Here is a 15,426-nt window from a genome sequence, read left to right on the forward strand (position 1 = left end):
GGGGGAAGGGGGAAGAATTGCGGAAGGAGATGACAGGAAGGGAACAATGACCATGATGTAAAGTTAATAAGTGAAAAAAATGAAAATAATAATAGAAACCTACTGTGACTTGTAAGTACAATAGGAACAAGGAATCCTGGGAGGCACAGGCCTGAGGCCAGCACTGCATCAACATAGACAGGGTCACAGAGTTACCTCAACAGTAGGATATCAAAACACTCAGAGAGCCTGATGAAAAGGGGTCTCCTAGCAGGTCATAGAAAGAACAGCAGAGGCAGACTTCTAAATAGATTGTATAAACAAGAGGAGTGAAATTCTAACTGAAACCACTTAAAGAGATTTGCATTTGTTCAATCAATTCCCAGGTCTGAACCACCTAGAACCCAGAGTCATGTGAAGAGGAACCTTCCCCAAAATTCCTATTGTTTAACTGTCTGTTTATTCCCAGAATTTTCCAAAGGGATCCACCATAACTTACTTAGGTTACTGTGTTGAGAAATGGTAAGGGATCAGACTGTTGGTTACTCTTGGATACGGTCTCTGAATCAATGGAAATTCCTGAACAGCTAGGATCCAGGATCATAGTGATCTCTAGAATGAGGATTCTGGAGCTCTTCTCTATTTACCAGTGGATCCCCTATACTTCTGCTTCCCCTTCCCCTTTCCTTCCCCCTTCCCTTTCCCCTTCCCCTTCCCTTTCCCCTTTCCCCCTCCCTCCCACCCTTCCTTCTTTCCTTCTTTCCTTCCTTCTTCTTATGTTCTCAGGCTCAAATTCACAAATAGCCACAGAAGACACGGAACCCCTGACTCCCTTCCTCCACGTCTGGAGTATTCCACGAAACCTGGCTTGTATGTTTGTTTCTGAGGATGACAGAACCTAAGGCTTTGTGCATACTAGGTGAGCACTCTACCAATAAAGCTTCCTCAGCCCATAAAGTAGTTTTCTTTTCTCTCTCTCTCTCTCTGTGTGTGTGTGTGTGTTTTGTTTAAGGACACTAACCAGTGTTGATCTTATTTAATAGTACCATTCATTGTTAAGTGGTTCTCCTGGGAAGCAAAAATTGTTATTTTGCATTACAATATAACATACAAATGGGGAGAAAAATAATAATGATGTAACATAGACATGTCAGTAAAAGTAAGAACTTGGATTTTACTCAATAAACATAAATACGCACACAAAGTATAAAGTGTGACATACATATGTATCATTTAGAGTTGGATATAGGGTGCGAAGCTACATAGATAGCCATGCTCCACATTATCAATGTTTCAGCCACCAAAGGACTGCTTATGTAAGGCTAATCCTATAGCATTATGTTCCTTTTACAAATGAAGCCACCCTAGTTTGTAGTCACGTGACTGACAGTTACATGGATGCACATTTACTTTAGGAAACAGTTCCCAGTAGTTGATCTCTCTGTTTATTTGTATGATATGGACATTTCAGTAAATTAGTACATGTCTGTGTCAGAGGGCATTACAGGTCAAGTCAACCGCACTCATGCTGAGACTACTTAGACATACACTGCAGATTTGTCACGTCTTCTTAAAATTAGTAAGCAAGATTGTAAACCACAAGCAATCTCCTATGTTTTCATGAGAATTCCTACTTTGTGAATATGAATATTTGGGGGAAATAGAAGGACCTTTGCTTTTGAAGATAATGAATTGAGAGGTAACAGTTGAGGAGACCGAGGATTTGTAAGTTGTGTTTCTAATGCAGTTCTTATTTAGGACAATGACAATAATCATAAATATTGATTTCAGAGCAAGGTCTCAGTCAATAGAATGTTGTCTTTAGGTTTTATTAAATGCTGCTGTGCTTGTGCCCAAACTAAATTAGAGCTCAGAGGGCATAAAAGTCAGGATTATTATCGAGTTTCGAAAAAACATAAGCAGAATACTTGTTTCTAAGTCGTGTGTACTGTTGGCATCATTGTAACTAATAATAACAAGAAAAAAAATCAGGCAGCCATATTGGATTTTGAATTTTTCAGTAGACATCAAAGCTCCCACTTAATAAGCGTTTATATTTACAGTGAAGGAGTGCAGAGAGTTTTCAAACAGTGCCTCATTAATCATGTCAGCCAGTTACTAGGAAAGTTATTATCCCAGTTCAATAGATAGAAAAATTATATCACGGAAAGGTCAGTTACATATTTACTTGTCCAATCTTGGAAAAGCAAAGGGAGTGAGTTTCAAATCTGAAACCTCTCCTCACCCTTTGATCTAACCACTGGACCAGTGCAATACTGGTTCACACTGTGGGTAGCTGTCAACAGTCCACAGGTGACCTCTTTGCTCTTTCTTCTACAGATCTATAAACACAGAAAGAAATATCACTTTTCTTCTATCATGACCACAAAATGGAAGATGTGGGAAGCATTGATTCCTATTTCTTTTGTTTAAGCCTCTTGTAAATCACTGTCAATTGCTGATGTGAAAACTGCAAGGATCCAACTGTATATTAGTAACATCATCATAATCGAACTTAGGATGTGATAAAAGGAAAAACTGAGTTTTATGAATACGTTTAAAGCAGTTGTTAAATCAGTAAGAAAGCAAGAAATCAATATGTAAAATTTTTCAACAATTTAAACGTGTTGACATAATGGTGCTTTGAGAAGGAAGAGAGTAGTGTTCTTCTAGATGGGCTGGGCTGCCTTGACTGGCCTCAGGGGAAGAGCAAGCACCTAACCTTCTACATTTGATGTGGCTGGGTGGGGGGATATCCCGGAAGACCCACTGCTCAGAGGAGAAGGAGAAGGAGTTGGGGGGAAGGAATGTGGGGGATGGATGGCTGGGAAGGGACAGTAAACAAGAGGAAAAGTAAGTAAATAAAAAAATTTAAAAGGAAATAAAAATTATAATAAATATTTATTTCAATGTGATTCATCTAATCATGTACCTTTTAAACATCAAGCAAAGTCAGCAAAACTGTGCCTCTGCTCCTCCTTTAAAGTGAAAGTAGACAGTGACAATGAATTGGGGGCAGTTGCTTTCCAGAATAATGCTAATTATTTCTATTACATGAGTAACGTGGACACAGTTGAGCTTTAATCTTCAAAATTCCCTCAATGAAAATAAACTATAACACTATATATATATATATATATATAATATGTATCTCACTGAGAATCTAAAGAAATAACTCTCTTAAGCGATTAGTTTATATTAAACCTAGTTTGCATGAAAACACTTGTCTATCCTTTAATTCAGTGAGATTGGAAGATCCCTAACATTCGACTATTACATAGAAATGGGCACTATAAATTTATGTAAAAGTTTTAAAACCATGGTTAGATTCTCTTTGGATGGAATTATAGTGATGGAACAGTATTTAAAGGAAAAGAAAATAAAAATTAATAAGATGACCTGTGTGTCTAGGATTTTTGCTACTTGCCCTGACATCTGAGAAATGAGGAAAGAAAGAGAACTGAGACAAAGCCTAAAACATACTGCTTAAGAGGTGATAATAAGTATTTTTCAAATTTCAGACTAAGTGCAGGGACAGAAAGGAACAAACAGAGGTATTCCTATGACTTAAAATTCCATTTAATATATTAGTGTGATATTGATTGTGGAGATAAATTACACAAACTAAACAATTAGTAAAGAACTAGCTATATGTTTTTAAAAGTCTGTATATATATACATATATACTCTTGTTTCAGCAACATATATAAAACAATATGTGGGCTTAAGTATATACGGATCATTAAGGAGAGTATTTCAGAATTATGTTGATGCTTATATGGAAGAATATCACTTATATATCACTAAAATATTACCATGTATAAAAATAATGCTACAATATAAAATCACTAAGTTATGTGTTACAAAGTTTATTACTTGGAGTTTTTTTTCAATGTTTTTTTCTTTAGTCGTGATTCTTTATAATTTTTAATAATCCATGTCTAGATAGACTTTATATTTATGCTATTTTCATAATACTTTAAAAATTTATCAGCTTTGCTCTTACTTTACTTACAAATCTTAGGGTGACAAATAGTGCAACAGGGCCAAGGAGACAGCTCAGTGGGGAAAAGCACTTGCCACCAAGCCTGAAACCTTGGCTTGATTTCTTGATCCCACATAGAGGAAGGAGAGAAGCAATTCCTGAAAATGATTATCTAAACTGAACCTATGTACCACTGCAGCAGTGCATATGCAATAGTCATATACATATATATATATGCACTTTATGTGTGTCTATAATAAAATATTAAAAAATAAACATCCTGATGTCTATCATACAAGCAAGTATCTTCAAAAGAGTAATAATATCTCAATTGTTGAATTTATTTAGACTTCATTTCTTGAACATTATTTTAAACTACTTAATAGGATTTTAAAGGTGGCTTTGCAGAAATGTAGCAGTTACTCATTTGAAAACCAATGATTTTGATACCGTAGGGAATGGTGTGGTTTTTCTCAGCCTTGCTCAACCCCAATGTAATGTTTCAATGGCTCATGGAAAGCATGAGAAAAAAAAATAGCCTCATAATTTCTCTCCCTTTTAAGAACACTGAGATTTTATTAAATAGACTGTATGAATAAGGCTGTTTCTAGTACTGTAAAAGGAATTTGAATTTTTAAAAGGCATTCAATCTTACTTCACATGTTTCCCTAACCAAGACATACTAATGCTTCATAATTCCCAGTGCTTGGTAACAGACAAGGTGCCACACTCTCCTTGATTTACTGACACAGGGCTCTATAGAGACATGAGCAGTCAGATGAGTCACCAATGCCGATGCCGCCGAGCAACCTCTACACACAGTGCTGTCTATGAAGGCAAATTTGAAGAGAGAGATTATGTGCTTTATCCAATATAGAAATAGCAAGAAGAAGAAAAATAATGGGATTATGTAAGTCATTGAGTTGAATCAAATCTATACATCCTTAAGCCCTTAGACTTCCCAAATTGGACTCTTAGAGCACACCCCATGCTTCAAACCATGGCTTCAGATGCTGTTTTCGGCAAAGCCCAGAAAAGAACCGAACCATTTAGCCAGTTAAAAAGAAATGTTTCCTGAGTTTGTCACGTCAGACCTTGCTGGCAGCTGTCATTCTTCACAAGTACCAATTTCAAATTCTAATGAAAACACTATTCACAGAGAGATTTTAATTGGATCAAATCTGACAATCGATATTTTAGAAAAGACATCCCTACTTTTAAGTGCTTTCAAAATAAGTAGCTACTTGGCAGAACGTAAGATCCAAGCAGATGTGTGCATGCCTGCCTTCTTGGATGCGTATCACGCCAATGTGTGCTATGTGCGTTTTCTCCCAAAAGGGGGCATTGTATGGCCACTCACCTGAGCAGTCAAATTTTAATAAGTCAGTATGCTGGGGTTTTTTTTTTTTTTTCTTTTCTATCATTGACAAAGGATTAAAAATACCTCAGTTTCTCCTCTGATCTTTGTGAACTTAATCTTGTACAAGACTGCAGAAATTTCACAGCATTTACTAGTTTGAAGACTGCTTTGATTTGGGAAATACTATGCTAGTTGAATACAATATTAGTGATGGGTCAAAGTAAAAAGCAATGACTAAGCCCCCATAATACTTAAATGCCCAATACAGCATAAAGATTCGAATTTGACTACATTCAATTTTTTTATAAAAAGCTAGAATATATGTTTATCTTGAAAATGTATTATTAACAAATCTTAACCCCACATTATTTTCATTAATATCAAAAATAGTCATTACCTCTGTTATAAACTATATTTTTCTGTCTTCCTTTCCCATCACCTCTGCCTTGTGCAAATGTGTTTATATCTATAAGCAGACACATGAATATATTGATGCTTACATGTATAAGCTCTTACATAAAACACATAGATACATAAATATTTTGTAAATGGCTATACAAGATATAGCTTCAATTATAATAGCTCATCGTAATGTTTAATTCATCAAAAAATAGTTGTATTTTCTATAACTATTTTAGTAAGTGGATAATGAGACAATGACCCTGGGTAGATCTCACCTAAGAATCCTCTTTCAATATTTATTAAAAAACTTCCAGCCCTAGGAAATCCATTCAGCAACACACAAAATGCCAACTTCTAAAGGGTCAAAAGAAGAAAATATTACTTCTCAAGTCAATAGTTTGAACTTGACCTAGTACCTTCAATTTTTTGGTACAAAGTGTTAGCCTCAGCGTGTACCACTTTATTGCCTAGCCATGGAAGACTAGAACTGTCTACACTACATATTTATTTTAAAGTAGATCATTGAAATATCGGAAATGTAGAAAATACGTAGCTAAGTTATCATCCCTACTGATATTTTTCTTAGTGATAGCACTGTAAACATCGTGGAATTGATGTTAGCATTGTGGAATAGATGTTTCAAAACAAACTTTAAGAGGTTTGCTCTTTACAAAAACCTAATGGTGAAATGCATATAATGCATATATATGCTGACATCATTCCTATGATATGATTAATGAGAAAAATTATGTGAGATATCAAAAGCTGTTTGAAAAATGAGGAATTGTAGTTGTTTATAAAATCTTCTCAAGTTTTGGGTGAATCCACTAGCTCAGAGTTCATCCTGTTTAGCCCTTCCAAAGACAGGCAAATGAAGTAACTCTTCAGCGAGCCACACTGATTGGCACAGGGTGACAGATATGTGTATGTTTCTCATATTTATTTCTTTAATCGCATCAGTCCCTTGCAACCCTCTACTAAATTCCACATTTATAGATATTAGAAACATGGCCTATGCTTTTAAAATATTTCCCCCCAATTTATTAGTCTGATATTTGCATGTGAATTGTTCAAAACTTTCCCTTGCAAAACACACAAGGAATGTATTGGATTTGAAGATGACGCTATCTCTGAGTGGCTGCTAATGAGAAGCTTCCCATCCTAATGAGAGGGCATTACAGTTTTACATTAGTGGTAAACAGACAAAATGAGTATGTCAACTCTCTTCAGTCAGCGACAAGTAAACGAATCAATTAGTACATAGAGTCTTCCATCCAACAGTTACTATTTCAAGGAGTTGTCTTAGAAACGTCACAACCGCTGCAACAGGTTCCAGTGGAAAACTTACAGCTTTATTTATGAGAGCTTATTATTTAAATCATAAAATTATGCTATAGATGTATGAATAGTTGTTTAGTCTGTGCTACTGCTGTTATGATTAATGTAAACAATGCCGTGAGCAAAGACAGAGTATAGTAACTTTTAGAATATCAACTTGGGAAAATACATGCCTTTTCTCCTAGCCCTGTTTCATAGAGAATCTTTCTTTAAAAAGCAATTTTTCTCGATGGTGGAATGTTTTGTAACAGAGACACGAAGTTGAGAATCCTTCTAATTTATTCTCTGAAATTTCTTTTGTTAATTTTGTCAAATCCTTGTATTATATCAATATCTGGATATGTTAGCCAAACTAGGGGTGATGGCTCCATTATTTGGGAATATACTTAAGTTTCTGAATAAAGAGATGCTTTTAAAAGTTTAACTTCTTAAGTTTTATGCCTTGGCCAATGAAGACAAGGTTGTGAAATGTATGTAGTCAACCATCTCCAAGTTCCAGGACAAAAAAGAGCTCGACCCTCATGTGTGGCTCCCATCTGACCCAAGAGCATCATCGCAGCAGTTTTTGAGCCCTTTGCTGATTAGTGGCTCAATAATTAATTCTGCCAGTTCAGTTTCAAGCTACACAGTTCTCTGTTCTACATATATGGTATTCTGTGTTTTCAATTACATTTTAGGAAATAAAATATTATTTATTTCTCATCACAGTAATGTCTAAGATGTCTGAAAAAAAACCCTGAAATTTAAGAACTCTGGAAAATTTTAGGATACCTTTTTTTTTTTGTCTAAGTCTTTCTTTGAAAGCCTTTCTTCATTCTTAGAGAATCTTAAATCACCATTCTATTCCAAAGAAAATATGAATAGACCTAGATTTTTCCATTAGCTCTCATGGTAGCAGCCTTTCAGAGGATCATGGATAGGAGAACGACCCAGAGTATAATAAGATGCAATTGCACTGTGTCCATCCACCTCTACTGTATCATGTGGGCTTGCAAGAAAAAACATCAAGCCTTGTTAGACTTTCATAGAAAGTTTTTATTCTCTTTAAATTTTAAGGGCAATCACTTATACAGGTTTCTTTGGGGGGTTTATTATTTGGGATTATGTCTTTTATTTTCAATAATACACAAATAAGAAAAAAAGAGAGCAAGAAAGAGAAAACAAACTCAGCAAAGAACAGTTCAAAAAGTCCAAACTGTACTACGTTTGAGATTATTTCAAATTCACTGCAGCATCTGAAAACACTCCCATTAAGGTATGGATTTAGGTCTGTGGAAAACTTGGTACATGTTACCAAAGAACAGATTATGTCTTCTAAAAAGCATTAGAAAGAGCACCATCTTTAAACACTCGTTAAAACTCACTTTTGAAAACACCGTCTATTATCAGACACTAAAAGAGTCAATTGCCAGAACAACCTTCTATTCTCTCAAGTATTCTGGCAACAAAACCTTACAGTTGGCTGTTACATAGTTATTATTTTACCAATGAAAGAACAACATACATCCAGTATAATTCAATCAGAAAATGGAAGTGGGTGAACACTGTTCTATTCATGTAATGTGTTCTGGTAAGTGACCTTTTAAATTAAATACTCAGAAACTGGACCAAACTCATTCTCATATAAATGAAAAGAATCCAACATGAAACTCAGACATCCTTTTGAGAATTCTATGCAAATAAAAAAGATCCCAGCCAAAGTTACACCTTTTATTCATAAATATTTGCATCATTTAGTTTTGGGTCAGTTTAACAAGAGTTTATGTCCTTTCTTTTGAGGATGACAGCAAGGACGACAAGCAGTCTCTGTCATGCCTGTCATTATGTTACTAGCAAGTCATCCCCTAGAAGTTGACTTTCTGTTAGTTACCAGAGGAACAGGCGAAATATGGAAATTCAGTTTCCTTCTAGAATAACACACATAACCAGCATTTAAGAAAGCTTTGGAAAGTGATCCATGTCCTAGTAATTAAAATCAAAAGAAAAGCGAAAACAGTAGGAAGAAAATGTCCTTAGACTTGTGCGACAATTCTATACAATTCTACAGTAGGCCTTAGATGTTCTCTATGCTGGTATAACAATGAGCAAAACACATGGGACATGGCTGTGACTTCCTGGTGGCATGCTTTAATTCAACCTAAAAATTAACAGCAAAGTAAGTCAAACCTTGGGTCAGATGCTCTTTGGTTTAAATCGTCACTTCCTCCTATCGTTTTGGTTAACTTAGTGGATTTTAAATGAAGCTGGCTCTTCCAACCTCACTCCAGTAAAAAAGTCAATCACCAAGAACCAGACATAAATTTCAGAATGGTTTTGTTTATGAGAATTCATGTTTCTAAGTCCAACCTCTCTATACAAACTATTTTAGAGGAAAACAAAAACAAAAGCAAAATAACAACAACATAAAACCCCAAAACAACTAAAAAAAAAAAAAAAAAAACCCAGGTGTTTTAACATAGTATTTTATTACAACTTAATCCCATCCTTGAATGATTTTCTTTCAAGTTTCAACCATTTTTTTTAAAGTAGTCAGTTTCCTGGTGGTTGCAATTTAATTAAGTAACCTTTCACACTGAGCAAAACCCCAAAGCAAAAGGGTCGTTAATCTTTCTAGTGATTAGACACACCACTAGAGCCTCAAACATTTACCTCTCCTTCCCCGCAGTGGAAATGGTTTTAGGAGGATCACGGTTCATACCTCACACTCCCTGGAGCCAGAGATGGTATATGTGCAGGGACCAGATCCATTAACCGATATATCCATGGTCTCAGAGTTCGTCGGCTTGTAGTCCACGTAGTATTCCTGTAAAGGGGAATTCATTTGTCTCTCCGACTCCCTCGCCTTTTTCCGTCTCCTCTTCATAAGTGAGTGCTGTTGGAGTTGTTTCATGCTCGCTGGGTACCGTTTCCAAGACACATAGATCACCAGGAGAATCATGGCCACCGAGAGGAACAGAGCCACGCTCCCTGCAATGATTTTGTGAAAAGACACATGCTCATACTCATGATCCGTACCTGGAATTTGAAAGCCCGGGGATGGGCTCACTGCCTCCAGGGTGGCTGGGATGGCATCCGATTTGAAGATGGTAGGTTTGGGGAAGAACGGGGGCTTCTGGGGAGTTTGAGGCGCCAGGTGTGATCTTTCTGTGTTGACCACCTGGACATCAGAGCAGATATTGTAAGTCTCGACAGCATCGCTAACCTTCTCACCCTGTATGTGCTTAGGCCCTGCACATATCATGGTACTTTCTTTATTCCCTTTGAAGTTCTTCAGCCAGTAGAAGAGAGGGCAGATGCTCCGACTACATTCCCACATGTTTCCAGACAAGGTGATGGATATTAAGGATATCCACGCATTGACAGTCTCCTGGGAGACATTGGTGAGCTTGTTGGAATCCAAATTCAATTTCTGCAAATTGGGGAGGCATTTGAACGTGCCAGGCTCGATTGCTTGGATGTCATTCCCTGATAAATCCAAGGTATGCAAGGAACTCCAGGTCCACGTTAGGCCTTGACTGACAGAGCGGATCCTGTTCCATTGCAGGTAAATGGACCGCAGGTTGAAGAGACGAGGAAAATGAGCAAAGTTGATCTTGGAAAACTGATTATGCTCCAGATGAAGCTCTTTCAACTTCAGAAGACCAGCAAATGCATTTCGAGATAAGCTTCTGAGACGATTGTAACCCAAATCCAGAAAGTCAAGGTTCCGACAGTCTTGAAAAACCCTTATGGGCACGGTCTTTAGAGAATTAGAGCGCAAGTGCAAAATGATAAGTTTCCGGAGGCCTTTAAACTGCTCAGATTGTAAGGTCTGAAGTTTGTTGTAGGAGAGATCCAGGTTGCGGAGGTTGGGGACTGGGTGAAATGTTTTATTGTGCAGATAGGTAATTTTGTTGGAGCTTAGAATTAATTCTTTCAGTCTGCGGATCCCTTGAAAGGCATCTTCGTCTACTGAGCTAATGTAATTATGGTCAAGATAAAGCCATATAAGCTGGTTAAGGCCGGCAAACTGATTGGATTTGAGTTTCTGAATGCTGTTGAACCTTAAGGATAAACCTTGTGACCCTCCGGAAATGTTCTCAGGGATGTCTGCGAAGGCGTGAGACTCACAGTATACAATCTTGCCATCACATCTGCAGTTCTTTGGGCAAGCTCTCTGCGCCCCGGTCAGCATAACCAGCAGCAGGGTGGGAAATAGCACCAGAAACACACTCATGCCTTTCAGCTGCGTGATTAGACGGAAACCTACAATAGCAAAGAGAACACAGATACACACTGTCAGACAGTTGTCATACAACACCACTGGCTCCCCCAGACCAGGGTATCCTGTCTAATTTAAGAACAGGATAGGAACACATTTTAACTATTAAAAATCTTACTTCCTTTAGTGCCCCATGCTTGCAGTTTAGACCTCATTCTTTCCTCCTTAGATTTCATGACATCACAGGACTGTAGAACTGTGACAAACCTCTCTGAGTTTCAAGAGTGTTACTCTATCCTAACCCTGGAAAGCTCAGGGCATTGCTTTTTATTGGATGCTGACATTTGAATAACAATAACATTCAGCCATCGCTGTATCAACCCATAGTACTGAACAGAAGTAGACTGCATCTTTTGGTAAGGTCAGAACCATTATTTAGGAAACCTGGTTCCGGCACCTCTTTCAGAGTTGAGCAAACAGGCTGTGATTTAGCAAAAAGGGCTTCCGGGATGCTGTCAAAGTAATCCAAGTTTGTTCTGCCTGAATTACATACTGACTGCATATAAGGGCTGCAATCTCTGAGCCCTGAAAACTGGCACGGGAATATATATAGACAGCCCACAGAACATGGTTCATAGCAGTGCGAGGGGCTTTGGGGTGGTTAGGAAACATTTATTATTGTGTACTTTGGTCCCTTGTTCAGGAATACATGAGCTAAGATACATGATCACCCATACCCCAGATACCCCTAGCCCTAGTTAAGAGATCAAGTTTGTATACAAAATATGCAGACTATAAACTAATCATCATATTAGATATATTGCTGTTTTTATACCGGTATAGTTGCCCTGGCATATTTGAGAGCTAAGGAAGGAACTGCTGTCAGCCTCCCCACCATCCCGACCTCCTCAAATCTCAGTGACAGCTTCTCCATCTCTCCGTTTCCATTAACTTCAGAAAGCCTGCAAAGTTGCGATCTATTAGCCTTTATGCCGCATTTTCAAGTCACTGCGTGTGAGGGGACTCCTTTCCACCTTCAACAGTAGGTACATTATTTTGTAACGGGAAAGAGAAACAGACAGAGTGACTACTGCAGGCTGTAATTTCTTTTTAAATAGTCATCTTTTTAAGTAAGAGATAAAATCCTAGTTCAAAATTATTCTCTCTCTCTCTCTCTGTTGTCTTTTCCCTTTTTGCTCTTCTTCTTCTATTTATCTATTTATTTACTTAATTTTAAATTTAACTCCATCCTGCACTCTGTTTTCTTGTCAGCTTCAGACTCATTGGAATCCAACCCAGCTTTCCCAGACAGGAGAAAGAGGAAGGGGAAAAAGCCAGTCACACTCGAAAAAAAAAAACAAAACTGGCAAATGACTACTGAAATTTGGAAGCTGTATTCAGGATGCAGCTTCCAAGATCAAACAAACCTCCGGTGCCACCTCTGATAAAGTAGGGACCCCACCCCTGCACCCACACAGCCAAGTGTTAACAATCTTCTTGACAGCAACCCGAACACAAGCGTGGCTCAGATTATCAGGAAAGAGAAGCAAACACGGTATTTATTTCATGCTCTGTTCCCAAGCTGTGGATACGCAGACGCTAGAGACAGTCTTAAAGCTATCCCTCCAGCGTGTGTTTAACTCCGCGTTCTGCATTTATAGATTAAAAAAAAAAAAAGGAAAGAAAGGAAAAGAAAAAAAAAGAAAACATTGCCAAAAGAAAAGGATCTAAAAATATAACAACTATAGCGAGACAACCGGTAAAGTAGAGGTTGCCGCTTTGTGCCTGCTTCCCGGTCTTTAACAGCTAATGCCCAGCTGAGGATGCGGGGTTAGGATCAGCTTTGCTGAGAAGAAAACAACAAAAGTTCGCTTACCCATCCTTTGTCATCCAAAAAACGTCTGCCCCCCTCTCTCAGCTTTCTTCTTATTTGGTCTCTCCTGGAGAAATCACCACCACCTTCATGACACAGGGCAGCTGTCATTCAAAGCATTCTGAGCCCGCATGTGAGCCAGTAGACCCATGTAAACTTCCCCGGAGAGGACAGGCAGACACATACACAAAAATAATATAGATATACGTCTACTTAAAAAAAAAATCAGCATGGGGTGGGATGAAGGGGCAGGGAAGAGGAAGCCGCTGGTGGTGGGGGGTGTGGGAGGGGGAGGGCCTCTAGGCTCTGAGGACCATTGTATAATTCACTAGGGACACATTAGCAGTAAATTGGCAATCTGTGAAAAGAGCTACAGCTCATCGGAGGTAACCAACTTCTCTGTGGGAAAAAAAAAAAAGAGGGAGAGAGAGAAGGGGAGAGAGAGAGGGGGGAGAAGGGGTAAAAAAAAAAAAAGAAAAGAAAAGAAAAGGAAAATCCTCAGAATACCTGGCATTCCTTATTGTGCGGGCTTTTGCCATTCCCAGATAAAGCAATTCATCCTCAGGATTTTTCAGCTGTTGAAGCAAACAGGCCGCCTGTGCTGTGCGAGACCCCAGTTTAAAAGCTATGCAGGCTAGGTTTATCCATTTAGCTGGTCAGGTTGAAAGTGTTTTGTAGCTGTGCTGAGAGGCAGCCCTTGTCTAATTCAGAAGGCTTTCCAGAGACTGATGGTGCTCAGAGCTGGTTGGTGCTAATGCTCGAGTTTGTGATACACTGAGTGCCCTCCGCTGGAGAAAACAGATTGCACATTAAAGACAGGAACAAGTGAGCTTGTCAGGGCTGTGCAGCCTTCCCTGCTCAGAAAGGGAAATTAAAGGCACAGGAGCACTTCCCCCACTCCAGTCGTATAAATTATAAAAGGTTTACGGCTGGGTTTATGCTTCACAGCCGCAGCAGCTGTTAGCAACTTCCTAGGTCTCTCTTCCTCCAAATGTCTGTGATCAGGAGGTTGGGAAAGTTGCTCTTGGTTTTAAATGGTTTGCTGGGTGCCACAGATGAGATTGTCTCATTTTCAATGGTAGGAATAATTTGTATTATACTTATGATCGTTGTTGTTTTTTTTTTTTAAATATTTTTAAAAGACCACACATAAGGATGCAATCCCATTCTGGAGAGAAGGCATAATGGTTGATTAAAGATAGTTAATTGTGAAAATTTTAAGTCTAATCACTCCCTTCTCAGAATAGGTGTCAGAACACCTATTCTGTCTGCTACTTTGTACATTTATCAAGTGATTTATAAAATGACTTTGTAAAAGTTTATGTATGTAAATTAAGTGTTTTCTCAGATGTAGCTGAGTTACCAAGTGTCTGGGTAACAGAGACTGAATGGCAGACAATAACTGAGTTGAAGCTTGTCAATTTTATTGCAGTTCCTTCCCTTAACACTCATTCACTTTTGCAATCAACTTTTTCTTATGCAAATTATGTTTTTTTGTTGTGCAAGCCATCCTGAAAGACACAAGACCATTCCATCCCTGTATTATCCTGGCACTTCTCTAAAATGTTCAGGCTATCCTGAAATGAGGACTGATGAAATCATAAAATATCTGAAGCAATTTTCAAAAAATCTACACTCCTCCTTGAATTTGTAATGGGGAACCTTGAAATGATAATAATACGTTATCTGCATTTAAAAATCACTTTACATGTATAAGTATTTTTCCTGCATGTATATGTGTGTGGCACATGTGTGCCTCGTGCTTACAGAAGCGAGAAAAGGCATGAGGTGCACTGGACCTGGAGTCATGGACAGTCTCTGCATAGTTGTGGGAATAGAAAGTGAGTCCTCTCCAAGAGGAATATATGGACCACCAAGCTGTGTCTCTGGCCCCATACCTCCAATGTTATATTCCCCAGTGTTACTTATTTTACAAATATTTTGACAGATAATAACCTAAGTATACCTAGAGTAACCAAAGAAAATAAATGCAGTGTAGTGCGGAGACTGCTAGGTGGTCAGAGGCCTAATTCAGCAGCTTTGAGAAGATCAAAGGGCTTTTACCAAAACTTCTATAGCTGAAGTCAATTCTCACAAATGGATGATATTTAGAAATATTTTGGTTTTCGATTATTGGATCAAATATTATTTGTTGAAATGGAATGAAAAGATGACAAGCACTCATAAATTCACTCACATTTATGAGTAGAAGGTCACAGACACTTGTCTAATCACTAAGATTTCTCAGAGGAAAAAAAAAAGGGATCATCAGTCCCCTACATACCTCT

The 15,426-nt window shown here is 38.0% G+C and overlaps 1 protein-coding gene across 4 annotated transcripts in view; it reads right to left on the minus strand.

Moving 5' to 3' along the window:
* Lrrtm4 (leucine rich repeat transmembrane neuronal 4) overlaps positions 1–13,959 on the minus strand; it is a 770,671-nt gene extending 756,712 nt beyond the window's left edge. The window contains exons 1-3 of one of the 4 annotated variants that reach the window (XM_032906317.1): positions 13,646–13,959; positions 13,142–13,205; positions 9,763–11,309 (exon numbers count right to left, since the gene is read on the minus strand). In XM_032906317.1, coding sequence (XP_032762208.1) covers positions 9,763–11,309; positions 13,142–13,145 — 1,551 coding nt within the window. In that variant the 5' untranslated portion in view covers positions 13,146–13,205; positions 13,646–13,959. Of the gene's footprint in view, positions 1–9,713; positions 11,310–13,141; positions 13,295–13,645 lie in introns of all 4 variants that reach the window. The other 3 variants (XM_032906316.1, XM_032906315.1, XM_032906318.1) reach the window with 3 other exon arrangements.
* Positions 13,960–15,426: the final 1,467 nt, after the last annotated feature.

This window comes from Rattus rattus, chromosome 6 (assembly GCF_011064425.1).
Source record: "Rattus rattus isolate New Zealand chromosome 6, Rrattus_CSIRO_v1, whole genome shotgun sequence".
In the NCBI taxonomy this organism is placed as follows: Eukaryota; Metazoa; Chordata; class Mammalia; order Rodentia; family Muridae; genus Rattus; species Rattus rattus.